Source organism: Phaethon aethereus, assembly GCF_964289735.1.
Source record: "Phaethon aethereus genome assembly, chromosome: 5".
Lineage (NCBI taxonomy): Eukaryota > Metazoa > Chordata > Aves > Phaethontiformes > Phaethontidae > Phaethon > Phaethon aethereus.
In genome coordinates, this window is record NC_138579.1 from 9,496,866 (window position 1) to 9,512,914 (window position 16,049).

General features: G+C 46.7%; 2 protein-coding genes across 2 annotated transcripts in view; both read left to right on the forward strand.

Annotated features, from left to right (window-relative positions):
* Positions 1 to 2,700: 2,700 nt before the first annotated feature.
* On the forward strand, positions 2,701 to 5,071 carry HSPA2 (heat shock protein family A (Hsp70) member 2; the record flags this gene model as incomplete). Its single annotated transcript, XM_082000262.1, has 1 exon — positions 2,701 to 5,071. One exon carries the CDS (start codon positions 2,701 to 2,703, stop codon positions 4,603 to 4,605), a length of 1,905 nt encoding a protein of 634 aa, XP_081856388.1. The 3' UTR covers positions 4,606 to 5,071.
* Positions 5,072 to 13,951: 8,880 nt separating this feature from the next.
* PPP1R36 (protein phosphatase 1 regulatory subunit 36) overlaps positions 13,952 to 16,049 on the forward strand; it is a gene marked incomplete at both ends in the record, with an annotated part of 35,869 nt that continues 33,771 nt past the window's right edge. Inside the window, 2 exons of the mRNA XM_082000970.1 lie at positions 13,952 to 14,095; positions 15,621 to 15,685. Coding sequence (XP_081857096.1) covers positions 13,952 to 14,095; positions 15,621 to 15,685 — 209 coding nt within the window. The remainder of the gene's footprint in view (positions 14,096 to 15,620; positions 15,686 to 16,049) is intronic.

A 16,049-nucleotide genomic window follows, 5' to 3' on the forward strand; every position in this document is an offset into this window, starting at 1 on the left:
ATCAGGGTAAGCAGTAATCCAGCCCATGCAAACACCTCTTCAGCAGGTTATCAGCACATCTGGGTATCAGCACAACCATATCAGGGCCATACTAGTTATTGGGCCAAGGAAACCCCAAAGAAGTTTTGTCTGGAGCTGTTGTACATATTCTGTGCCTGGGCTGATAAAACATATAGCTAAAAGCTTTGGGCCAAATGAATTAAATATCGCTTCTAAATCTGATAAAACCTGTTTGATTACAGCTATACTTAAATGAGGTATCAAATCAATTTTGCTGCAAAGACTGCTTATTGTGCTAATCAATATTGTCATGTTATTTCTTAGTCCATTTGTTCTCACCACCTCTTGTTGCTGTGCATATGTTTTTGAGGCAGGAATCCTCTTTTTACTCTGAAGTAACAGGGTCTGAGTTTGTACTGCAGCTATCAAAACAGGGTTCTCATGCATTACTAGTGCTCCTAAGGGACAATCCTCACAGGGATACAAATAATAAACAACTACTTTTCAGCTGAAATGGAGTTTATCAACCAGGTCTCTTTGTATTGCTGTGGCATTTCTCCCTGCTCCATATGAGACAATCAACTGAATGAAGTAGCAGTGAATTATAGGGAAGAGATAGTTCAGCGATGAATCAGTCACTGGTCTAACTACAAGAGGAACCGACACCCTTCCCATCAAAGAACCATGCATACGGTATATTCAGAGCAGCTCCTGTTGGAGGTAGGGAGAGCTGACGGTTTCCATTTCCCCTTGACTTCTTTCGGATTTCTCCAAAGTCAGAAGCCATCTGAAAAAAGACCAGGATCTATGGAAGACTAATAGTTATTTAAGCATGTACAGTATGTTCCATCAGAAATTGAAGCTCCTCCATCTCAAAATTACATACACACATACTACACAAAAGAGGGGGAATCCTCATGTCTTGTAAAAAGACTTTGAAAAACACACTAATTGAAACAAAGATGTCTTTGAACGGGAGTTCGAGCATCTGTAATAACTGCATGAACACAAATCGTTCAGGGAAAAAGCTGTCACGTATTTTCCATGAAGGCTGCTATAGCATAATGCTGAAGGCTGGGGACAAAATTAATGAAAGATGATTTAAGGATACGGCATATTTAATCCTTCTCTCAAATAACGTGTAAAGTCTATGGCTCACAGACTTTTAGCCACCCTTTTAAAGTAGCTGTCGAAACGAGCAACTCAGCCTCCGATGAAAAAAAGCACTCGGTGTGGTATTTTGCTTTCCTTACTAGAACTGGAATATTTTGAAGTGTTTGTCTCAAAGTAAGGAGGAATAATTTGGAGGAACCACAGCAGATTTTCATGTTTAATATGATTTTCATCAAAGCACTTTCCTAGCTCCGAGTTAATAGCTTCATAGCTTTTGCTAAATGTAGGCGGGACGACATTTTACATTAGCACAACAGACAAAAATTTGGAGGCGTTTCAGGAATGGCCACCGCGCAGGAACAAGCAGCAGCAGGGCTCTCCGAACTACTGCTTTCAGAGGGGCAAGCCAGGTGCCATGCCCTGCCTTGCGGGAGTGGGGCAGGCTGCCTACCAGCTCGGCAGCGGCGACAGCAGGCTCCCGCGCTTCAGGGCGGCCGGGCGAGGGGCGAAACCGCCCTCGCCGCGCCCGAGAGGCGATGCGCGCAAGGAGGGCTGTCAGCCTGCCAAGTTCAGCCAAAATAAGGCTAAACACTGCCTCAGCCTTTGCCGGCCGCGGGACTCTCCCTCTGCCATAGAGGGAGGACGCGAAGTCAGCCGCGCTGTGGAGAATTTTCCTCAGGCTGGCTGTACCTCAGCCCCGGCCGGGGGTCGCCGCGGCGGGAGGGGGCGGCCGTTTCGGCCTGACAAGCCGGGGGGAAGCTGGAAGGAGTGCGGGGGAGGGTTGAATTTCTGCCGCCTTGCGACCAAATAAGGGTAAATTCCCCACCAGCTGGCGGCTGGCTGGGAGATGACACGCAGCGTTGGACTGAACTTTCAGGAATTACAAACACGGGGAGGCGGCCCCGCTCCCTCCTCACCCCCCGCGCCCCTGCGGGCCGCCGCTCGCGGGCTACGTGCCACCACGGCCCGCGAGGGGGGAGGGGGGAAAGGGGGGAAGAAGGACGGATCCCCCTTGGGAGCGCGAAGCGAGTCGCATAGCGATCACCCAGCCCAGCCCTCCCCACTGCGGCCGCCCTCACCCCGCCCCTCACCCGGCTGCCCGATCTCCATTGGATAGCGCTAATGTCAATCCCCAACCTTGCGTCTAACGTCCACTGGAACTTTCTAGCATAGAAAAGAGCGGAGCGGAGGCGGGGCGAATACGAAGCGCAAGTGGTGATTGGCCGAGGGCGGTAGCGTACGCTGCAAGCCGAGACAGATCGAGAAGAACCAGGAAGAAGTACGGTCTGGCCGCCGTACAGCGGGGAGGGTTGGGCTGACGGGTGGGCGCTACGGTTCTGATTGGCCAGGAGGTAGGGGGCGGGAGCTCTTCGGCGACGCACGGAAACGATTGGCCAGTAGTGGCGGGCGGGCGTCTAGATTGGCCAGCAGGGTTCTGGCAGGTTCCAGAAGACGGCTAAGCCGGCTATAAAGTGGGAGCCGACGGCCCGGTGACGGCACATCGCGCCGCGGAGGGGAGCGAGAGCGAGAGCGGGTGGCGGGAGACGCGAGACGCGAACGAGTAGCTGAGCAGAGAAACTTGTCATCATGTCTGGCAAAGGGCCGGCAATCGGCATCGACTTGGGCACCACGTACTCCTGTGTGGGTGTCTTCCAGCATGGCAAAGTGGAGATCATCGCCAATGACCAGGGCAACCGCACCACACCCAGCTATGTGGCCTTCACTGATACAGAGCGCCTCATCGGCGATGCTGCCAAGAACCAGGTGGCTATGAACCCTACCAACACCATCTTTGATGCCAAGCGTCTCATCGGCCGCAAGTATGATGACCCCACGGTGCAGTCTGATATGAAGCACTGGCCGTTCCGTGTGGTGAATGAGGGTGGCAAGCCTAAGGTGCAAGTGGAGTACAAGGGTGAGATGAAGACCTTCTTCCCAGAGGAGATCAGCTCCATGGTCCTCACCAAGATGAAGGAGATTGCTGAGGCCTATCTGGGGCGCAAGGTACAGAATGCTGTCATCACAGTGCCTGCTTACTTCAATGACTCCCAGCGCCAGGCCACCAAAGATGCTGGCACCATCACTGGCCTTAATGTGATGCGTATTATCAACGAGCCCACAGCAGCTGCTATAGCCTATGGCTTGGACAAGAAAGGTACCCGGGCTGGAGAGAAGAATGTACTCATCTTTGACTTGGGAGGGGGCACTTTTGATGTGTCCATCCTTACCATTGAGGATGGCATTTTTGAGGTGAAGTCCACAGCTGGTGACACCCATCTGGGTGGAGAGGACTTTGACAACCGCATGGTGAACCATTTTGTGGAAGAATTCAAGCGTAAGCACAAGCGCGACATTGCTGGCAACAAGCGGGCAGTGAGGCGACTGCGTACGGCTTGTGAGAGAGCAAAGCGCACTCTCAGCTCTTCCACGCAAGCTAGCATTGAGATCGACTCCCTCTACGAGGGCATTGACTTCTACACTTCCATTACTCGTGCCCGCTTCGAGGAGCTCAATGCTGATCTCTTCCGTGGCACCCTGGAGCCGGTGGAGAAGGCTCTGCGTGATGCCAAGCTAGACAAGGGCCAGATCCAGGAGATTGTGCTGGTGGGTGGCTCCACTCGTATCCCCAAGATCCAAAAGCTGCTACAGGACTTCTTCAATGGCAAAGAGCTCAATAAGAGCATCAACCCCGATGAGGCTGTTGCTTATGGTGCTGCTGTGCAAGCAGCTATCCTCATGGGAGACAAATCTGAGAACGTGCAGGATCTGCTGCTCTTGGATGTCACCCCTTTGTCTCTGGGCATTGAGACAGCTGGCGGAGTGATGACTGCTCTCATCAAGCGCAACACGACCATTCCCACCAAACAAACTCAGACCTTCACCACCTACTCGGACAACCAGAGCAGTGTCCTGGTCCAGGTATATGAGGGCGAAAGGGCTATGACGAAGGACAACAACTTGCTGGGCAAATTTGACCTAACTGGCATCCCCCCAGCACCCCGTGGAGTCCCCCAGATCGAGGTCACTTTTGACATTGATGCCAACGGTATCCTGAATGTCAGCGCCGTGGACAAGAGCACGGGTAAGGAGAACAAGATCACCATCACCAATGACAAGGGTCGCCTTAGCAAGGATGACATTGACCGTATGGTGCAAGAAGCTGAGAAATACAAAGCGGAGGATGAAGCAAACCGAGATCGGGTGGCAGCCAAGAACTCCCTCGAGTCCTACACTTACAACATGAAGCAGACAGTGGAGGACGATAAACTGAAGGGAAAGATCAGTGACCAGGACAAGCAGAGAGTGCTTGACAAGTGCCGGGAGGTGGTCTCTTGGCTCGATCGCAACCAGATGGCTGAGAAGGAAGAGTACGAGCACAAGCAGAAAGAGCTGGAGAAACTCTGCAACCCGATCGTCACAAAATTGTACCAGGGAGCTGGAGGGGCTGGGGCAGGTGGCTCCGGCGGCCCGACCATCGAAGAAGTAGATTAAAGAGGACTGAAGTATAGACTGGTTTATGGACAGTCACTCCATTCTGTGCTTTGTATTTTTTTTTTTCTAACGTTTAAGGAAAACGTCCTTGCCGATAACAGAGTTTATTCTGTTGGGTGTGTATAAAGGCAGATCTGTCCGCTTGGTCTTGATAAAAGGGAAGGCACGTCCTGCTTTATAAGGTTAGTAATAGACAAGTTTTGTTAATTCAGATACAGCTGTTTGTACTCTGGATGTTTGTCTCTGTTCAAGTGTCGCTTCTAAAGTAACCACTTGACTGTTGCAGTTGACAAGTTTCAAGTTATGCATGAAAATCTTTACAGATGATTAAAAAATTGCCAAATTCGGCTCCTGGAAATTTTGGTAATAAATAAAATGTATTTAAAGCATAAACCTATTTTCCTCCTCTCTGTGAAGGGGCAGCAGTGGGGGTGGGTGGGGAAGACCTTCCTGGCACTGTCCACAGCCCCCGAGCTCTGTGTGCCCCCCCTGGACTGTTCCTTGCTGAGCTGAGGTGCCCAGTATCCCTGGGACAGCAGTTTGTGCAGAAAATGGATGTCGGGGCAGTGGCTCACCTGAAGGGAGCCCAGCTTGGGGAGGGGGTGTGCTGGTGTTGCAGACCCCAAACGCCGGGGCCAGTGTGAGTGCGACCCCCAGCACCACTATGGCAGGGGAAGTGTTTCCCTGAGTCGGGTGTGTTGTTTTCGGGCAGGACCTGCTCTTCATCCATAAATTCAGCCCAGCTGCTCCGGCGGTGGAAATGCGGAGCAGCTTGCCCTGTTCATGTTGCTGAAATAAAACGGCAGGGAAGTAAGTACAACAAAAATAGTCCTGCTTGGCAGCCGGCTGGGCTTGATAAAGTGGAGACCAGTTTGTGGCCAGCTGCATAAAATTGCTGAGTTATTCTTGGGTTGCTAATAAGCAAGCTGAGCTTTCCATGTTTTACTGAATGTGGGGTCGTGTGTGTCCCCTCACCCCGCCCCCGATGATCGAAAGCACAGCTGCCAAGGGCACCCTGAGAGCTGGGAGTGCTGAGTAAGGAGACAAGATGCAAACTTTGATAGAACAGTCAAAATTTGTAGTAGTTAAACCTGTCTGGCTTTACTACAAACGGTCTCCAGAGCTCTTCATTTGTTTCAGAAAGCAAAAAGCTCGCCGTGTTTAGAGTCCAAGGAGCTGTAAATTAATTTGCTCTAATGGAGGAGCCTGATGACATGCACATTTTGCACTGCCTTGTCCTTTAAGGGAAAAAAACGCAGAGCAGTGGGCAGCTGAAGGGAATCATCCCCTGTGTTTTTGTTTGGTTGCTGGTTAGTAAGTGGGAGTGTTGGTGTGCTGGGGAACAAGGCAGGCACTGCCCTGCTGCTTCTTCGTGCTGCAAAGAACTTTTAGGAGTCCAATTCCTTAAGCTTGCAGGTGATGTATATAAAAAAGTGTTAAAAAAATACTTTGTGACAAGAGGGCAGACAAAAATAAATTTGTTTAGTATTTAATAATCAGTGGAGACATAAGACTCCAGTTTATGACATTACTTCTCTCAGCTGGTTTGCCAGGTTTCTCTTCGCTGGCTACAGAAAGGGGCTGCAGTCTCCACAGAGGGACCAGGAGGCTTCTAAAAAGCTAGTTTGATCAGCTGTTGTCACAAGTGATTCAAAACTGCTTGAAATTTATTGAATCGTTTATAGGGAAGTGGCAGTGCCATCACGGTGAGACCTGAGAAGTCAATTACAGCAGGTTCAGCACCTGCTGAGTGCTTTGGCAATGCCTCGGAGGGCTGTAATTGGGCTGGGTTCTTTTGGTGTTTATGTATGCAGCATTTCCCTGGCAATCAGCCTCTTGATTTCCAGGCTGTAACATATATGGGACCCCTGAGAATGAGAAGATAGATGAGTTTTTATTTTTATTTTTTCTAGGAACTGATACATAAATATGTTTATGAATAGCAGTAGATTATCTGTGAGAAGTTGTTGCTGCAAACTGTAATACTTTGTCAGATACACTCTTGTGTAAGAGTGTATCTGACACTCTTAACCAAACCAGTCTAACCAAGGTCCCACTACTATGGGACGACAACAAGGATTAGGTAGCACCCATGTTCTTTGTAAGTGCAGGTTAACTATTTTTTCTATTAACTGACTGGTAATTGCCCTTGCCGCATAGTTTCCTTTACTTTTCAGCCGTTGGTGTGCATTCCTCAGTGTCGCTTCCCAGTTATTAAGCACAAATTTTTGTTGTTTTTCCCAAACGTCTATTTAAGTGTCTTGCAGAGCTAATGTAGCCAAACGTGCACAGCAGATAGTTTGTCACACGCCTGTGCTGTCATCTGTCCTTTCCCTCCCCTCGGCCACTGCTGCTTGGTGCCTGTTTCAGCAGTGGGGCAAGCAGGGAGTAACAGAGACCACAGAAGTGAAGTACCCATCTGGGTCATTAAAATACTCCAGAGGCTGAGAACATGAACAGCTTAACACTGGAGTAATTGTATTTTTTTTTTTTTTTCTAGGAGAGGGATATTTTTTAGTATGGACACACCTAGACTGTGTGTGGGATGCATAAAGGACAAGAAACTTCTGCTGATTTATATGATTGGAAAATCAGAGAGGAAAATGCTGCTCCGCATTTGCAAATAGGTGTATTTGGTGTGTACATGTAGTTCTGGGGAGTAGTTGCACATTTCAAATGAATTTGGCAAAGCTAGCAAAATAATCTTGTCTAAAATCTGCAGTTTCATTGCTTCCACGCTCGGCATCTCTCATCCTTTGTACTGTCCTGACTTAGGGAAAGCCACCTCCTGTCAAAATCCTGGGCCTGGGTTTCTGAACCTTGCTTATTCCTAAACAGGGCTCTGTGGAAGACCAAGAGCATAGGAAGGATACAAAGTGGTTATATCTTTGTGGCACTTGTGTAACTATGGTGTTAACTTTTGATGGCTCCTTATATTTGCTGATCGAGTTTATATGGATGGTATTATTCTATGCAGAGGAACACCTGTAGCCTTAATACTGGAGAATTTAATCACCCAAATTAAAACCCTTAAGCGCCTTAGCACCTCACTCACCGTGCAGCCAGGTGTGTGGCGATGCAAAGCAATCACTCCTGTGTGCAGTCAGGTTGCCCGGCCATTCCCCACCGTTGCTTTGCAGGGGAGAGGGAAGAGCCAAAAAAAGACAAAGCCGAAAGCATTACTAAAATAACGTGCCATGTGAGAGCCCTCAGAGGGAGCTGAGGACAAGAGAGCTGTCTGAGGGCAACCCACTCAGGAGCTGGAAAGCCGAGACGTGCTTGGACAGGCTGCGTCCAGCCAGCCGGCCGGGTGAGTCAGCCCCGTGCCCTGCCGCCTCCAGAGCGTCTGTTTGAAGTTCTGCACAGAGGACTTAGCAGACAGGCTGCAGCCCTGCTCATCCCTTGTGATACCATCTTAAAGTCAGGAATGAATGTATCCCGGCAGCCTTCCTTTTATCTCTCGGGAGACACTGTGTAGAGCCCGGCAGGCTGGGCAGCCTTTCTCTTGGCAGCGGACTGTCATTTATTTGAAAGGTTCTCCTTGAAGGTTTGGGGCACTGTGGGGCACAGCCAAGGGGAGACAACTCTGAAGGAGAAGTGGCATCTCAGGATTGCACCATAAATTTTGTCTTCCCCATTGCGAGCCACTCCCACAGATACGTATGAGGAACAGGAAGAAAAGGCAAAAATATTCAGGGAATTCGCATTTCCATTCTTCGCACTTACATTAGATGCAAGGCATCATGTTAAAAAGCATACACTTACACCCAGCATGCATACTTAATTTTAAGGTTCCTTTTTTCAGTCTTGTCAGCATGTTGCAATGTAGTAACATTTTAAGCTCTACTTGTTTAAAAGGTGTTCGACATTTCTCCTTCTTTGCGCTGTGCCTGGCATGAGTGTCCCTTTCGAAAGTGCACGGTGGTCTAATCTCTGCCTGTGTCAGGGACACTGTACCTTGGCGCATGGGAATCCTGTGATATTAAACCAGCAAAGCATGTGGATGCTTTTACAGCAGCTGCATTATGTCTGTAGTTGTTCATCACAGGAAAGTTATCACCCCTCCCTACCCCACAGCAAAACAAGTTATGCTAGTAAAGCTTCTTTAGCGCACCTATGTGGGTCAGGTATCACATCGCTCCGCCATTCTCATCCTCATATTTATGCAGGCAGAAGCCTGTAGCATAGACCTGCCTTTAGAGTAGATTTTGCTTGCAGCAGCGTGGTGATTATATAGTTGGGCAGGCCAGCATTTCCAGATGCAACAACATATTTCACTTCCACATATGAAACAGCAGTATTAAAAACCCCTGATCCACCCTTGCATGACCCATTTGCCTTTACTCTCTCCTGCATCAGTAGGGTGGAGACGTAGATGAGCTGGTTCCTCTTGTCATCCCAATAACAGCACCAGCCAGGAATTTTAGAGAGGGGATAAATTTCCCTCTAAGAGACAACGCATTTTTGGTAGTCTTTCTTCTAAGAAAAATCAAGAGCAGCATAGGAAATTTTTCTTCCTTTTCCATTGCTGAAGATACTCCGTTCAGGAGTGGGTATTTGTGTGTTGGCCTGTACACAAGTTGACAGATCACTGTTGCATCCTGGACCAAGAAGTGTGAGGTCATCTTGCTTGTGCTTAGATAGCAGTTAGCAGGACCTGTACCCTGTCTGTTGGAGCAGTTCAAAATGTCACTGCTGCAAATGATTGCAGATAAAAATCTATTTTGAATAGAATTAAGGAGACACAAACACTTCCAGAAGTGCTAATGCTATGTATTTCAGCAAGACCCTATAGAAAACCCCATGGGTTGAGGGGTCTTGATTGCCTTGCTATTCACTGACAAGCATCACGAAATATTTTCTATCAATCCCTCTAAGAGCTGTTGCATGGTTGAACTGACAGTGTAGCAATCACATGTCATAGCTGAAAGCAGCATTTCTTTTTGCCAGGCTGTGTCTAAAAAGGTAAACATGTTTCTTTCAAAACCACCTTTATTTCTCATTTGGCAGACTCCCTATTTTCCTGCTGCAGACCTCATTCACAACATGTTTGCAAACGTACTAACACAGCCTGGTTAAAGACAACTGATACTAGCAAGTCCCTAGTCCTAACCCTGGCACTATAGGTGTCAGGTAACTAAACTAAAAATTCTAAGCTAAAAAGTCTTTATAATAAACTAAAACCTAAAAACAAAGTTCTTTGCAATAATTACCTTCAAAGCTCACAGAATTGAATAGAGAAGACCTTGTCTATAGTACATCTATATTAAATTTTCACTTTTTCCCCCCTAATTCTGTAGCAGGGGGATGGTTATTACATCCTACAGAAGAACTAGAAACTAGACTGTGACAGTTTTGTTAAGCTCCATAGATTTCTGAGCATCTCAGATACAGAATCAAAATCATATTTTTGAAAATACCTATTGAATTTGAGATACATTTAAATACTTCTTCCTTTCTGTTAGAGGCATGTTAATAACAAAAGGGCGATTGTTAGGAGCACAAGGCAAATGCCTAGCTGCATGAAAATAGCTGACAACTGCTAATGTTCAATAATCTCATCTGATAAAACCACGCAGAGGGAGTAATTGCATGAGGGTTTCAGTAAAAGAATGTGCAGCTGGTTTTTCTGGCCTCCCCCAAGCAGCCTGCGTTCCCGTAAGCGGTGCTAGGGAATTGCCTCCCAGTTTCCCTTAGACTGTTGGTCTGAACTGAGTAGCTAATTCTGCCTTTACCTATCAAACAGCTTTAGCCAGTTTGCCTCTGTGGATGTAGCTGCCACTGAACACGGCAGGTAGCGAGGCCACAGGGCTCTGAATCTAGGGCAGAGCTGGTGCTGGTGTCCCAGGAAGATGAGGACGTGAGGGGACACAGTATCTCTCCAGAAGCTACAGAGCAGCTGTCTAAAGCCCTTTGCTTTGGGTGATCCAAGGAGCGGGACTGAAATGCAGCAGTGTTGATATGCGAACACGGTGCAAATTGCTGAAAACAAAGAATTGTGAGCTTCAATTTTGCGTGGATCTGAAGTGAAAAACCACACAGGTGTTCATAGTATTATGCCTGAGGACATTATTTATTCCATTCATATAGCATGATTCTGTTTTTAATGAGCAGGCAGAAGTACTTGGCAGGTAAATGGCGTAGTCATGGACTAAGTACTGGCTACTGTGAAACTGAATTCTGCACTCGTGTCTAATACAAACAGTAGTGCACACACAGAGAGTCTGATATTCCCAGAGAAACCAGGGCTGACATTTAACTGCCCCGGGAAGAGAGGAGGAAATTAATGCGGTGGGTATGGAAGACAGAGACTTGACACAGCGAGAAAGAACAAGCAGCAGAAAAAAGGTGAATGGGTGGATGGTGAGTCAGTGATATTTTTGTTGAGCTTATGCATGTGTTTATTTTCTGGGTGTGATATCTGAATTAAACATTAGATATACCTAAAGAATGGATACATATACATACTGTTGAGTGTTCTCAGCTACTGGGACGCACATGGACACACAAACACCACAAGAAACAATATTAAAAGAAGCCTATTAAGGCTGCAAGGTCACTTGTTCAGAACTACGACCATCAGAGCAAGCCTATTTCTTCTTTCTTTGTGCTTATGCATCATAACCCAGTTTTTAATTATACAGTAAGAGGTTTTTAAATTTTTTTTCTTCTGTAGGGCACCTGCCTCAGTCAATGCACACAATGGTCAACATATACTCTAAGAAGGTAATATTTCCCAGTTCAATATACACCATATTTACTGTGTGTTGTCCAGCCCTGGCTCTGGAGAAGAATTATCCTTTAGGATGTTGCCTGTGGATCGTGTCACCATCACATCTAGAGTGCTGCACAACATTAAACATTTAGTTTTCACCCCTGAGATGTCTGTAATTCCCACAGAGAGAAGGTGATAAAACACCAGAAGCCACACGCTGTCTGTCTTTATGGGGTCTTCTACAGAAAATGCCAAGGAACTGTTTTTTCAGACAGATTAGTATTATGCACTTCTTGGACTGTTCAAAGTAGAGTTCCTATTGGCTTTGGTCATAGTTATGGGTACCTAGTCCTGTCCTGCGTTTCAGACTTCCATGAAGCCAGGCCGTTCGCTCAGAGAGAAAAAAGCATGCAAATAATGGTCATTAGGGTTAAATGCAGGTTGGAATGATTTGCCTGGCATTCTGTGACAAGCTCATATGGAAATCAGTTTCCCATGTAGCCTTCAACTGCTTCAGCCATTATGCCTTAATTTCACTTCTTGTAATCTGGCTCAGCCATTTTATAGCTTCCAACTCTTGCAACAGCTGAAGCAGGGATCCAACAGACACTAATCTCCTTTGCTACACAATGCCAGGTTTTTAATTTTTTTTTCCAGACTGATACCCATTTGGGCCATCAGCATGGGTGGGATGTTTGGTTGCTTACCTCTGCACCCTTAGCTCATGAAATACCTGGGCTGAACTCATCTCCTCCAGCAAGCACTTGGTTAAGGGTAGTACAGTGCTGCCTCTGCGCATCCCAAGTCTCCTGCTCTGGTAACTCAGTCACTCTCAGGGTTCCCCTAACACTGTTATCTGTCCTGGCCCCTGTGCTTGGCCAGAACCAATTCTGTCCCACTCTCCACAACCCCCTTCCAGATTTTTTTCATTTTCCGCCAGTTACCTGTCTGCGGCACTGATTCCCAGGGCTCCCCTGCCTGCCTAGCCAGCTCTGTCTTTAGCTGTCAGTCCCAGTCTTTACATTCGCAGGTTTTCTCCCTGTAGGTGGTTCTCACTCCTAGTTTCTCCCCATCTTTAATCTGGGCTTTTTGTGCCTATTTGCTCCCAACTCTAGTACAGCCGAAGGCTTGTCTCCCCTGCACCACGCACGCTAACACAGGTGGCCCTGACTATCTGCAACACATTCTTTAGTTTTCCCAGTTCTTTTGGTGCAACTTTTACTGGTGCCAAGGTGGGTCAATGGTCTCCTGAGGCTGACGACAGCCCCACCCTATAGAAATGAGTCAATGAGCTATCAGTTCCATAACTCTCACTTTCCCGTGATGGGGAACCTATTTCTATAGTGCTGCCTGGCTGCCATGGGTGAGATTTGAGGTCATTCCCAAACCTGCTTCTCTCATCCTCTTAAATATGTAACTTGGCTGCCAAGTCATGGATATGTACTTGGCAGCCTGCAATAGCAACTGGAAACACAACGTACACAATATGATTGTCCAAAAGAAAAAAAAAAAAAAAGAGTTGGCTGTAGGGAACAGAGCCAGAGCTGAATTTTCAGGCTGATGTGAGATTCTTGCTTAGCTATCCATGGACTGATTGTGTTTGCATGGATAAACCTTTACAGAGTACCTACAGGAGGAAAGATGCAGTGTTTGGAAGGCTACTGAAATGGGGGGAAGTTAGGGACAGGTTGTTTTATGGAAATTTTCTTTCCCCACGTTTTATTGTCCATGTATTCTTTCATGTGGTCATGAACATCTCAGTGCTGCTTTCAGTATTTTCCCTAGTTATAAACTTTTGCAAAAACGAATGATGCCATCTTTAAGAGCTGAAAGCATAGGGAATGTTCCTTCTGACTTAATGAACTGACCTGTCTAAAAGTCTTAGGTCAGGTATTTTCATCTCTTCAAAGTACATACTGGCCTAGTGCAGCTGTACTAGCAAAATTTTCCTAGATTGTGGCTGGTTTTCACCTTATAGCTGACCTGATCTATTGAGGGGTGTGGTCCTCCCCGTCCCCTTATCTTTACCTGCAGCTCTGCTGGCCCGTCTCTGACTGCACCATGAACTGATGTAAAATGCTAACTTAACAGAAAGCTTCTTGTTTATTTTTTTCTGGATTACTATTTTTGACAGTTTAGGGAGCTGCCTTGCTGTGGGGACAGAGAAGATAAAGAATCAACACAAAGATAAATGATGGGAAAATGATGGGACCGACAATGCCTCTTCCATCAACAACTAGCTATTAGACTGGCTTAGCTGTAACGCAAAACCTCACCCTTCATGGGGACTTGATTTCTATTGGCAAAAAGGGCTATTGTCTATGTAACTTGTACCAATTTTGGGTGTGATATAAGCAGTACCAGTTATACACGACACTGTTCCACTGTGAATGACTAGTATGAGAGATTTTATGCTTGCAAAAACAGTGCTTCACAACATCCCAAAGCTCAAATCCCCTCTCTCAAAATCATGCTCTTAAGTGACCTGCCTTCACCTATGGGAATTCTGTTCAGGGGCAACTTGCAAATCTCGAGCTGATTGCTCACACAGGAGCTAGGCCACGTCGCAGGAGACTTGTGACCTGATAGATACACTTTTACATCTTGTAAAGTCCCAAGCTAAAGTAAAGTATGTTGAAGAGTCCGAGCGCTATACAGACATCGGTGCCCGTAACAGAGGGACCGGGTGCAGCTACCTCCAGTGCTGCCAGTCCTGGGCCAGCAACCAGGAAAAGCCCTGCGGCTCCCGACCGCCAGAGAACACGGCAAGCCCACGTGAGTGGCTGCGGAGATGTTATTGCATGGAAAACACTTAATTTGACTAAAATTTGACTTTAATTGGACTAAAACGTTACCCAGGGAAGCTGTTCAGCAGAGCAGAAGGAGCAGAGCACACAGACCACGAGTCCACAGCACAGCTGGAGGGGGATTCGTGTGCTGGGATCTGCGGTTCCTCGGGGACAGCAGGCTGTCACCAGGATACTGCCGCAAACAGTGCCTGCCTCATCCCCGGCGCTGCGGGCAGTGCCCCAGGCCAGCGCCATGCTGTCTGTGAGTCTCCTCACCTTTCCCAGCTCCATCTTGTTGCTGCTGTTCATGTTTGCCTCTGCAGCAGGTCCCGGGGGCCACGGGAGGCCCCATGGGGCGGGCAGGGACCCGTCCCACAGCCCCAGCCAGGAGCAGGGTGGCCGGGGACAGTCATTCAGCCATTCGTATCAGTGAGAAGCAGCTGAGATGTATTTTGAAGACACAGGAGTGGTATTTTCTCCTTCCTGGGATGTGTTGGTAGGCCTTGCTCTGCCATACTACCACCTTTTCTATTTTTCTGTTTTCCTTTCATGGCTCATAATCCCTTGTGTGTAACACAAAGACAGAGCATTTGCATGGCCTTTTTCTTCTGTAAACCAGTATTAGAAAGCTGGAACTGAAGTAGAACAGACAAGTTGAAATAACCACTTTTTGTCAAAGATAATCCTTTGACATGGTTTCCTAATGCTCATCTCTGGTCTAACCGTCGCACAGGCTGCTGGCGTGTCCCGTATCCAGCACTCTGCTACCAAATTAGATTGAGCAAGAATTTGTGAGAGCCTAGTGGCTGGCTGAATGGTACCTGACAAAAAGTCACAGAAAGCCTTGAAGTTTTACTCGGTTTAGATTTGTAGGCAGAAGGATGTCAGCAATAAGAGCAATTTTGCTTTAGAGGTGACCTGCAAATAATGGTTAAGGATTTCTAAGTCTCTCTTGTTAATTAGGAAAGGACTAGTAGAACTTATTTGTTTCCAGGGGATTTTTTGTTATGGGTTTTTAAAAAATATATAGATACTGTAAAATGCTGTTACTGGTATTTTTGTCCAGTGTCCCCTGAAGGGTGTACCTGGTGTTTATTTAAAGTTCTCAGAGTATCAGGAAAATGCATAACATACTCAATTTTTAAACAAAGGCTTCCTTTTTCCTGATACTTAGTCTCTACAATTACATAAATATTATTTTAAAAACCCAAATAAAAGCAATGTGGTGTTTAATGCATGGCTCCGTTTGACTTCTCAGTCTTTATTGAGTCACTGGCAATCAAAGAACTGATGTTCCTTAGCAATCTTTCAATTATTTATTCATAACCTGAAAGACATAAAAAAGGACAGATACTGTTCAAATAACTCACAGACGACAGCTGAGTGAAAAGCAGACTGAAGAAAGACAGAAAGTGGCCTGTATGCACAGTGCTTGCATTATAAATACTTTTTTGGACTGAGAACTTGAGCATAGATTTATGACACGTACTCTATATGCTGTTTTCTTGCAGACGATAAAACTAACTCCAGGCATGTGGTACTGGAAAGATGATACTAACACACTTGAATTTGCAAGGTAAAAGAATGATGTTTGGTTTCAAATTATGCAGGTTTAGGCTTTGATACAGCAGTACCAAGTAAGGTAAAGTCAGATTCTGATATTGTTTTGCCTGAACACCAACTGCAGGACAACTTTTTTTTAATTACTTTTTATTTTGATTGAGACTGGAGCTCCTTAACTGTTGCTCTGTGGCATTTATCGCATCATGTTAATGGAGAAAATCAGAAATATGCATGTACTCCACACTGTTCTCAAGCTGAATCCACCACAGAGGGACAGCTAAAAGCGTGTGGTGAGTCCTGCCACGTGTCAGAACTGTGCATCATGCACTGGAGCAGCAGTGCTGGACGCAAGGGCCAAATGCCACCCCAGGTGTCTA